We start from the raw sequence: 12,000 nt of genomic DNA, 5'->3' as shown, positions 1-12,000 counted from the left end.
TCTATCATTACTTGTATCTTCTGAAGTATTCGTACGAGAAAAAAAATTCTGCTTTTTAAATGTAACGATGTAAGAACATAAAATTTCTAAATTGTGTCTTTCGTTTCGAAAATATTTGACATTTTCGAACACTCTTTTTTCTTTTTTCTTAAATTGTCATTATCAAGATCTATCATTACTTGTATCTTCTGAAGTATTCGTACGAGAAAAAAAATTCTGCTTTTTAAATGTAACAATGTAAGAACATAAGGTTTCTAAATTGTGTCTTTCCAAAATATTTGACATTTGCAAACACTCTTTTTTTTTTTTCTTAAATTGTCATCATCAAGCTCTATCATTACTTGTATCTTCTGAAGTATTCGTACGAGAAAAAAAATTCTGCTTTTTAAATGTAACGATGTAAGAACATAAAATTTCTAAATTGTGTCTTTCGTTTCCAAAATATTTAACATTTTCGAACACTCTTTTTTTTTTTAAAATTGTCATTATCAAGCTCTATCATTACTTGTATCTCCCGAAGTGTTCGTACGAAGAAAAATTGAAGGTAGGTTAGGATGTTGCAAGCAAATTGTGCCCTCACTCTTTTTTTTTTTTTCTTCTTTTTAAATTCAGCTATCATCGTCTCTTTGACTAATCAAATTTAGATCGCCGAACGTGCAAGAACATCGGACGGAGTTATCGCGACGTGAGTTATCGCGGTTGAAATAATTCGAACAGAAATGCTCGCCGAGAGAGGAAAAGATAGTACGTTCTGACACGGTGTGCTCTTACCGATACACCGCGACACGGGCCGATTAGAACCAATCGTGATTCGCGATACCGGAGGCTCGGCAGCGGCATTCGTTGCGCATTCCTCGCGCATTCCTTGCGCACGGCCGATCGGCGAGCTCATAAAGCAGCCGCGTACCTCCTCAACCGATTTAGTCGCGCACCGTAGTACCTATCGCCGCGTACCCGTGCATCGTGCACCGTGTACCACCGTGCACCTTCCCCGCACGAGCATCACCGGCCTTTTCCATCATTCCAAAATTCTTCCAAATCAATCTCTACATTTCCTTACAACACACATCACACCAATTTTCTTTCGTTTCCTGATCTGTGATCGCGCACACTGCTCGTACGTCGATCGTTTGTATCCCCCGATTTCACTCCAGTCAACGATCCTACGACACACACACACACACACACACACACACACAAACAAACAAACACACATACGCGCAGCTATATCGTTGAATATCGGCCAAGGTTTTTGGGAAAAGCGGTGTCTCTCGCGCGCCAGTAAAGTACCCGTCGAGTCGTGTAAGTATCGAACGACGATCGTGCATCCGAAGGAGGGGGCCAAGCAGTATCGTTAATAGAGATCGATGGATCGTTACTTGTAGAGGTATTTGCGTTGCAACGACGACCTTTCCATGCCGAAAATGTATATTCTTTTACGGTGTATCGCGTGATGGAGGTAGGCTTAACCGATTCCATCGAAGTCGGCCTCGATCGGCGAATAATGGAAAATTAGGAATCTCCGTTCGAAACGGCCAGGGAAGGATCCACGTGTGTTTTACGTCAGAGTGTCGTAAGAAGGCCGGAGTTGAGAGGCAGGTTTAAAAATGGCCGATTGACGTACGTACATACACGTTTTCGTTCTTGTGACATCGACCGTATGAGTGATCGCGAGCACCTCGCGTTAATGGACATTACTTTAGACAAAAGTACCGGAAGTAAGTGCCTCTCTGCTCGCGATTCCGCGGTGTTCGTTTCGCTGCAAACCAAGGTTTCGGTCGAACCAAGTTGTCGCTATTGTCGTTATTCTCTTCATCGAGCGATTGAAGTAATTCACGATTCTTGTGGTCGTCGTGCATTTTATTTTCTTTTCTTTCTTTTTTTTTTTTTTTAATTTCGATTTTGCCCATTCTGACTCAGTCGTGTACCTTATCTCGTTCGAAAGATAAAATTCTAATGAACAGTGGCTAACGACTATGTGTAAATTGTATTAATTTTTATAAATATTTTAGATATGCTAAAGCGAAATTTAAAGGTATCATTGGCATTGTACGGGCACGCGATTATCGCGGTTACAGCGGTCAAATTCGAAAGCAACTCGAGAACGCGACATGTATAGATGTTACAACTTATTTAGTAAGTTATTAATATGTTTCAATCATTGACTATACTTCGATGAGTTTTATCATACATGATGGAGATAAGTTCGCAGTATACGCAGTATATGTCTTGCAATTTGTTTTAAATTTTATCGAATATAATCGCGATAGGTGCCTTGTTATAGTATTATATAATGTATACGACTAAAATACTTTCTTTTTTTATCTGAACAATCAGTTATTTTCACGAATCACTAATTTCTGATTCTCGATATTCGGTTAGCCACTTGCACTGGCAACCGATTGCGAACCATAACGAGTGACCAAACCGTATACAATTATTCGTCACTTTCTTCTCGAACTGAATTGAAATTATTGAGAAGCAATAAATTACTTAATAAATAAATAAATTAATTAATTAATTATTTTTCTTAAATATACTTAAAACTGGAGAAAATATTACAATTTCGGGATAAAAAATTCTCGACGTGCGTGGCACGTCATTCCAACGCAAGTGGTTAAAATATCTACCACGCGAGATAAAATCGTCTCATCTGTCGTTTTAAAAATAGAATTCTTACGCGTACTGCCGATTCGTCAATATTTAAGAAAGCGAAATTTCACGAACAGCATTCTTGTTTGTGCTCTTCTCGCTCCAGAATTAAGATTCTTATCTCGCTCGAGGGAATTAAAATTCTAACGCACGTGTTTCGATCCCCGTATCTAAATATACGCAATTTTCGTAGTGGAAATCCATCTGTCGAAGGTTAGCTACGAACGCGCGCGCTAACGCGCCTATTTTTCCCCACCGCGTTTAACATCCTGCGCTGGAATGACGTGCCATGCAGTGTCGAGAGTCATTTGTTCCAAAATTAATAATATTTTCTCAGCTATAACTTCTCAATAATTTCAGTCCAGCGATATCGTACCGACGAGTTCAGGAAGAAAGCGACGAATTATTTTATACGATTTGGTCACTCGTTATGGCCCGCAATCAGCTGCCAGCTCCAAGTGGTTAAGCAGCCCCTTTCGAACCGAGTTCCAATCAACGAGATTGTCGGCGAAACCGGCACCGCGATAAATCCTCGCGACGCGTATCGCGACCTTGCATCGTTCGTTTCACGTGGAAATTTCCCCGATCGACGTAATGGAGTCGCGCGGTTGAAAGATCGTCGGCCGATTCCGTCGATCGTTAATCACTCGTGACGAACGAGACGGACTCTGGCATTAAACCAACGGGGTAGAAACGCGCGTGTGTCGATCGTTGATGAAGAGGGGTGAGGTGTGTAGGCGACCGGAGGATCCATCGACTTCACTTTCGACTCGACGTATCTCTCTGACGAGCAAGGACCGACGAACAGAAAGAACACGCCGTACGTTTTACGAATAGGTGTCAGTGGTGGTTGGTAACCGGTTGGTTATTTTTAAGCGGTCGCACACCGTCAAAAGCTCTCTTGCCTCCTATTCAAACGCCGCGAATAGAACGCGCAATCTGTCGACATCCCGTCCCGCGTTTCCTCCCCGTGGATGTATATCCCTCTCGTCTCTTTTATTACTCGTCGCATCCATTTCTCTCTAGCTGGTTAGGCATTAGCCTCTTGCGCTGGAGTGACGTGCCACGCACGTCGAGAATTTTTGATCCCAAATTGCAACATTTTCTCAGTTTCAAGTATATATTTAAATGTATCACGGGCAGAACAAACGATAAATTTATTACTTCTTAATAATTTTTATCCAGTGATATACTGACGAGTTTAAAAGAAAAAGAAAGCGATGAATTATTGTATACGGTCACTCGTTATGGTCCGTAGTGATTAACCTCTTGCGCTAGAAAGACGTACCACGCACGTCGAGAATTTTTGGTCCCAAATTGCAACATTTTCTCAGTTTCAAGTATATATTTAAATGTATCACGGGCAAAACAAACGATAAATTTATTACTTCTTAATAATTTTTATCCAGTGATGTATTGACGAGTTTAAAAGAAAAAGAAAGCGATGAATTATTGTATACTGTTCGGTCACTCGTTATGGTCCGCAGTGGTTAACCTTTTGCGCTGGAAAGACGTACCACGCACGTCGAGAATTTTTGATCCCAAATTGCAACATTTTCTCAGTTTCAAATATATATTTAAATGTATCACGGGAAAAACAAACGATAAATTTATTACTTCTTAATAATTTTTATCCAGTGATGTATTGACGAGTTTAAAAAAAAAAGAAAGCGATGAATTATTGTATACGGTTCGGTCACTCGTTACGGTCCGCAGTCAGTTGCCAGCGCAAGTGGTGTTAACCTCTACGCACGTTGAGAATTTTTAGTCCCAAATTGCAACATTTTCTCAGTCTTAGTATATTCTCAGTATATTTAAATGTAACACAAGCCAAACAAATGATGAAGTTTTACTTCTTAATCATTTCTATCCAGTGATATCATACCGACGAGTTCAATAATAAAAGAAAGCGACGAGTTATTGTGTACGGTTTGGTCACTCGTTATGGTCCGCAATCAGTTGCTAGCGCAAGGGGTTAATTTCCGTGGATGAACTCTCGATTCTCGTTCGATTTCCGAGTAGAATCCTTCCGTTCGCCGGTTCGACCGATTCTGGCTTGTGGAGAAAGATGAAATTTGGAAAGGAAATCGTTTGCCGCGATCGTTAATCGTCCGGTTGATGGAAATGAGACTGATGGAAATACTTGGGTCTTGTGTTTCAGGGACGATGCGGCCTTGCTACTGGAGCTGAAACCGCCGCGCATACTGCGTCAGACGGAAGGTCCGCAGCCGCAACCGATCACCAAAAAGTAAGAACCAACAAAAAGAAAAACAACACAAAACCAAAAAAAAAAAAAAAAAAAAATAGTAACCGTCTCGCGTCTCGTCCTTTCCACGTTGCTAGCGCAACTCGCAAACGAGTATCAGGAAACGGAACGATAGAAAGACCGACACAAAAAAAAAGCGAATATTAGAAAAAAAAGAGCTTTTTTAAGCGTGCGAGAGGGGGAGAGAGAGAGAGAGAGAGAGAGAGAAAGGGGGAAAGGAGGCGACAGAACGAAGCATTAAAGGAGAAACGGAAGAACAAAGAAAAAGAAAAAAAAAACGAATGCTTTCGAGTCGAATCAGTGTACAGGATGTTGAAACTACATACGGTATATTCTAACTCGAAAGGGACAGTCGAGCGAAAAACTTGAGAAACTTTGTTCGAGTTAGCGTCGTCGCTCTGTTCCAAATTCGGAGCAAGGCAAAAAGAAACAAGGCCTCTTAAAAGAAGAGGGGAGGAAGCAAAGAAGAAACGTTGAAGGATTCGAAAGAGAAAAGAGAAAAGACTTTTATAGGGAAAGAGATCGAAAAGATCGTGAAAGAAGAAAGAGAGAAAGAGAGAGTTAATTGAGAGGATAATAGCGCCCGGTGAAGAGAAAATGGCCCCGAGCTCTACGCGGTGCTGTTCGATGAATATCCTGTCGAGTGCTGCGTTCCTCGCGTTCCTCGTCGTTGCTAGCGCGGAGAAGTCAAACTACGCGAAACCGCCTCCGTGTCAGAGGTAAGTAACACCACCTACAAAGCTAAAACGTGTGAAAAAGGTCACCAAGGTAGCCCTGTTACGCGACGCGCGTATTTCGAGCCGAGAACCGGCCAACGCGCCGCTCTTTTTCCACCTTTCTCTCCTCTTTCACGCCTCGTGCCCTGTCACGCGTCCTCTCGTCCCGTTTTTTTTTTTTTTTTTTTGTTCTCTCCTCGCGCGACGTTCCATTTTGCGGCTCCGCGTTTTAATCTTCCGCATCGATTGAATCTCGAGCATTTTGCGGTTCCGCGTGATACCAGCGGGCCTAAGAAGTGGCATTTTCAGAACTTGAAGACACGTACATCGCATCTCGTAACTAAATTGCGGATATTCGTAAATATTTATATTTTCGTACACGTAACTGAAAAAGTAGAACCAACTCTAGCACACGTGTTATTTATAATATCTGCATTCTGTGCGCTAATCTTTTCGCAAGCGTATAGAAGTTCGCGCTCTGCTTGTAACTATATACAATTATCGTAAAAATTTCTTACTCTCATGCAGGTACGAAGCACGCGATACGATGGCACAATAAAATCTGATAAAAGGTTGAACTTCTTCTTATTGTATCTTGAATCGAATTTTATATATTCTGTTGGACTATATTAAACTATCATTTTTCGTTTTACAATGAATATAATTCTCTTGGAGAAGGAAAAGATAAATTGTTTTTCAGTATATTTTGTTCCCTTTTACATGTAAAAGTTGAAAATTCCTGCGTAGTTTTATAGTTATGAGAGCCCAGTATATTTCTCGTTTTAAAAGATTCTGTGATCATATATAATTATGAAGAGAAAATTTCAAGTACAGCTAATTTATTATTTTTACAGAGTTACAGTTGTATGTAATATTATTTTTGCATAGATAAGTGGGGGTATATTTCAGTTATTTATGTGTGTTATATGTACAAACAGTGGAAACTTTATAATTTAAACCTTGAGAAGTTTTATAAAAAAATAATTAAAAATGATAGACGTCGGACTTTTTTATATGAAGGTTTACACAGTTGTTCACAAGAACATGTGAATTTTAAATACAGTTTTCTGTAACTTTTAGCTCTGTGCGGATTTTAATTAATAAATACCTGAGTAGTTTCGATATGTTAGACATGTATATGAAATTTCTAAAACTATGGTGTACAAATTCATAACTTTTAGTTGAAATGATTTTTCACATAAATACACGTAACCATTGTAACTGATCATTTCTCAATTTTTCTATTTATCAACGATAAAAGATTTTTTTTGGTTACTTTTGACTGTCAGCATTATATAGCAATTACCAGCAATTTTTAGAGTTATAGTAATGTATAATGGTAACCAAGAAATTGCAATCATTTATAACGATCATTCATTGCGAGAACATTTTCAAAGTTTCAATTTTTGAAAAATCTTTTTATGATTCAACTATTGTCTTCCATTCAAATTAACTTTTATAAAAAAATTTGAAAATGACTATTATTTTTAGACTCTGGGTTATACAATGTGGCTATTGTTAGAGGAAGCATTGAATATATTTTCGTTGCGTGAAATCTTATCCGCATGATGGATAAAATGCAACAGTCCAATTTGCATTATCATTGGATAAAATAAAAAATTACTTCTTTTCATATAAATCGTTTATTAATATTAGGAGATATATATGATATGAGAAAGATGTTCATTCCTAAATTCTCTCTTAATTGCATTTCTCATTCTGATCGACTATGACCTTCGAACAACATCTTTTAGCTGATCAATTGTGTTTGGACAAGAAAAGTACTAATTAACTAAAAGATGCTATTTAAGTGTCGAAATTGGATAAAAAATGAGTAAATACACGAGTAGATTCATATTTTAGAAAATACAATTGTGATATCCAGGTGAGGAAATTATATCCCTGTTTACAAAAAAGCATGCGTCAAATATTTTGTACATTTTCGCATACTACGTGTACTCCGTACATTTTTTTTTTTTTTTTGTCCATTGGCGAGAAATACAGTTGAGAGAATTTACGTGCTTTCGACATCCAAAGACAAACGTTCGTGACGATCAGTGCAAATCATACATTATTATCGGCCCTCGCGAGAAAGGAATGCCGATATAAATATGTCGTTAATTCTGGCGACGAAATGCCACGTCTGAGACCGCTGTGCATCCACCGCGCGGAACCATTTTCACGCGAAAGATGTTGCATAACCGGATGACTCGCCACTACCGGCCATTGAAACGAACAACTCTCTGTGTTTTTCTCACCGTTTCGTCACCTTTTGTGACTCGCGGCCAGAGAACGATCCGATGATCGAGGCGCGCGATCGCGTCGCGTGACTATCGACGAAATTAGTCGCGATTCTTTCGTTCCCGAGGAACACGTGGGAAGACCGCGGAGGGCTTTCGCCGACCGGAAATAGATCCTTAATCGTCTGCTAGTCGGTATTGCTCGCGCATGCGCGCCAACTGATTCATCATGGAAGACGAACGCTGCCGCCTCGTTGGCTGCAACTCGTCGAATTAACCTCTTGCAATATTGCAATATTTTCTCAGTTTTGTAGGGTTAGGCATAACTCAGGCAAAACAGATAATAAATCTGTTACGTCTTAGTAATTTCTATCCAGTGGTGTGTACCGATGAAGTCGAAAAGGAGACGAGAGTTGTACACGGTTTGGTCACTCGTTATGGTCCGCGCACCAGTTACTTGGCGCAAGAGGTTAAACGCGAAACGCGAGATCGCGGGCGAAGATGCACGATCGAGATTCAAGCGAGGGACGGCCTTAGCAATGAACTTGGCGAAACGAAACGGCGCGGCGCGTGCCACACGTTTAAATTAACGTGTTCCGCGAGTACTTGCAATGAACGTGACCTTAACGTGCGACATGTCGAACGACGTCGTAGCTACTGTATTCGCACGATTTCGCTCGTTTTCACTCGGCTCGGCTCGGTTCGGCTCGGCTCGGCTCATACATGGTTTCTTCAGCCACGAATCGCTGAACGAAGCTTCGTTCATGTTACTCGAATTACTTGAATGCAAACTGCTCGAGTTCCGATCGGATGATTTGAAATGGATATTTATGAGACGTCCATCGAACGATATCAATTTTCATTGGAAGTATACTGAAAATTTTCGAACACTTGCAGGGACATTTTATGAGTATATTGTTAATATTGTGAAACGTTTTGAAATTTTATTTGCGCTGTAATGAGAGTCGATTTTCATTGGTAAAGTTTGAAATAAATTTTTGGGAACAGAATATTTATGATATTCGTGTTTCGCTGCAGCATGTTTTTTCATTGCGTAACATGCAATGAAAATATACGTCAGTTACTTTCGTGAACTGCTATATTATGGTAGTCCTCTTTTATAATGATATTAGTAAATTAAAACTCTCATGTCAAATGAAGTTTCACCAAATCAACTGAACTTGTAATTTGTAAAATTCACTTTTAAGGCAAAAGTAAAAATGCTATGTAAGGGTATTTGGTAATGCTAGTAACTTGTAATTTGTTACGTACAATTTTACTGATAATTGGGCTACATTTCTATTCAAGGGTAATTATACTGACAACATTCAATCAAAATTAACATTTCAGTGTTATCATAGTTTGCTGAATTTTCTATTGAATTAACGATTGTCATTACGCAAACTATTTCAGTTCCACGTTTATCTGCAATAACAAGTTTATATTTCATAAAAATTTATGTATTTCAATCGCTTAATACAGTACAACTCGAGTACATTTGCACGACTAATTTTCGTTCATCTTCAATTATATTACTTACTGATTTATATTAACTTAGTTTTTATCTGTCTATCAATGTTCCATATCCATCAGATATGTGATTACATGAGATAAGATCAGAAGTTAAAATGAAATTAAAGTTCTTCGTTTCCTCTTTACCTTGATATTTTTATGAATATATAATTATATAATAATATTAATTTATGTATATATATAATTATATAATAATATTGTATAATTATGAATATAATTATGAACGCGGTAAATATATTATGCGTGTGTGCGAAGTATGAGACTGTCAATAAAATTAAAGAACTATCGACTTGGCTTAAAAAACCACGAACACGAAATTGAACATAATATTACATAACCATGCAATTCTTTTTTTTTTTTCCGAGAATAAAACGTTTTATTGAATTATTATTATTTTGAATTCAGTTGACTTGGTTAATAAAGATAAGAGCAGAAATTCGAAAGGACATTTCAGATCGAGTAAATAATGGTCAAATAAACAAAGCAATTTCAAGTTATTTGAATTAATCTGAACGAGGCTTAACGTTTCTTCAACCATAAACGATCGTTTATCATGAAGGTAAACATTAAGCGTCAACGAGAAAATAGGTTAGCCATCATGTTATCATGGTGAGATAATTTTTTCGTGTCTTATATAGTCTCATTGTTTTTCAATCGAAGACGCGCGCGTCAAAATATTCAATTCACGCGTAAAATTTTGGTCCACGTGACAACGAAACGAAATGAAACGAAATCGAATGTTCAAGATTGCACTTACAAATGGTCTTTAAAGTAAGCGTACCGTGGATAATCATACGACGAGTAATAATCCATTAAGAACCACGGATAACGTAATTTTTCATAATCATCTTAAATCCTGTTTCTCAACGTTGTAGCTAAAGAAGGAATTCCACGAATTCATTCAAATTTTTTTTTTTTTTCTTTGCATCACTGTCTTTTTTCCCATTAAAGTTCTACAATTGTAAAAAATTTTAAATATTTATAATATCGCCATAAACTATCGTTTGATCATATTATGACGACCAGTACTAGTGACGCCATTGTGTGATTATTATTATTATTATTATTATTATTATTATTTATTAAATTTTATAATTAATATCGAGTCATTAAATTTGTTATTTATTAAATTTTATAATTTATATCGAGTCATTAAATTTGTTATTTATTAAATTTTATAATTTATATCGAGTCATTAAATTTGTTATTTATTAAATTTTATAATTTATATCGAGTCATTAAATTTGTTATTTATTAAATTTTATAATTTATATCGAGTCATTAAATTTGTTATTTATTAAATTTTATAATTTATATCGAGTCATTAAATTTGTTATTTATTAAATTTTATAATTTATATTGTTATTAAATTTATTACTTATTAAATTTTGTTCTGTTAAAGTTTCGAAAAACGTTTTACACTTGATCAGTTTCAACTCTCAGAGTTGAAATGTCTCATTTTCACTCTCGCGTATAAACGACAGAAAAAATTAAAAAAATTTGATACCTCGATAATCTTAAATGGAATGATAGCGGCGAGAAACTTTACAAAGTTAATCGCTTGTAATCGTGTAAATGGTTCATTAACGTACGTATCATACGTTTGTGGTTTTTCATTGGAATATTAATATTAAAAAGCAAAATACACGTGTGCGCAATTATGGCATACATTTGCAGTTTTGTTCTGTTTACAATGACGAAAAGTTTTGGTATCGAAAAGGTAGATATTTACTTTGAATTCGCTTCTCGAAATTGCTGAAAGACTTTGCGAAATTCAGTCGGTCGTCATAGTATTGATGAAACCCAATTATCAAACATTAAATCATGCAGTTATTCAACACGAGTAGACATATAGTTATGTCAGTATTGCGACGAATTTTCTTTCAACGCATTCCTGTCCGCTCGCCTGCGATAACGAGTCAAGAGAGGAGATTAGTTATTAATCCAGGGATTTATCTTATCGAGAATTGTTCGTGACGTTCGTGATGTTCGAAACTTCGTTAACGTGGAAAACACGAAGAATTGGCCAATTATGGGGAAATCCGCGAAATCCCTGAGATTCTTGAGATAATGTATTAATACACATTGGTTCGATGCAGACAAGTGAATATACACGAATACACTGTTACTCAAAAATATCCCGAGACCTACCTGTTATTAACAGAGATATATTTCAATTACAAAATTCCAGATAAATCAAATTGCGGTGATTTTTATCCTTCGTAATTATCATAACTACGCGCGATGGTGTATCGTGATACGATTACAATTTTTCTTTTTTTTTTTTTTTTTTTTTTTTTTTTCGAGAATAAATATGTAACAGTAGAAGTGACGGTGAAGTTTTCAAGGAATTTTTCAAGCCTTAGAGACACTAAAGTAAATGATCTAAATATATATATATATATATATATATATATTTTTTTTTGTAAAATAGAAATTAAATGTTTGTCACATATCTAGTTTTCTTTTTAAATAAGTTTAATTTATATGTAATAAAATCAGAGAAAATTTCATAGGAAATCGATCGTTCACCCTCCGATTCGGCGATTGAACATCGATCGAAATCGAAAAAGAAAAAAAAAAAAAAAAAAAA

At 36.8% G+C, this 12,000-nt stretch overlaps 1 protein-coding gene across 2 annotated transcripts in view; it reads left to right on the top strand.

The window, feature by feature from the left end:
• The window catches only part of LOC122530234, a 19,283-nt gene extending 13,939 nt beyond the window's left edge, over positions 1-5,344 (top strand). Inside the window, exons 1-2 of one of the 2 annotated variants that reach the window (XR_006306933.1) lie at positions 762-1,302; positions 4,814-5,344. Coding sequence is in view for 1 of the 2 variants with exons in the window: in XM_043657024.1 (XP_043512959.1) it covers positions 4,814-4,904 (91 nt within the window). In the remaining variant the exon portion in view is untranslated. Of the gene's footprint in view, positions 1-761; positions 1,303-4,813 lie in introns of those variants that run through there. The other variant, XM_043657024.1, reaches the window with a different exon arrangement.
• Positions 5,345-12,000: the final 6,656 nt, after the last annotated feature.

This window comes from Frieseomelitta varia, unplaced genomic scaffold (genome assembly GCF_011392965.1).
Source record: "Frieseomelitta varia isolate USP_RPSP 00005682 unplaced genomic scaffold, Fvar_1.2 scaffold_333, whole genome shotgun sequence".
NCBI lineage: Eukaryota > Metazoa > Arthropoda > Insecta > Hymenoptera > Apidae > Frieseomelitta > Frieseomelitta varia.
This window is presented reverse-complemented; position numbering and strand designations above follow the sequence as displayed.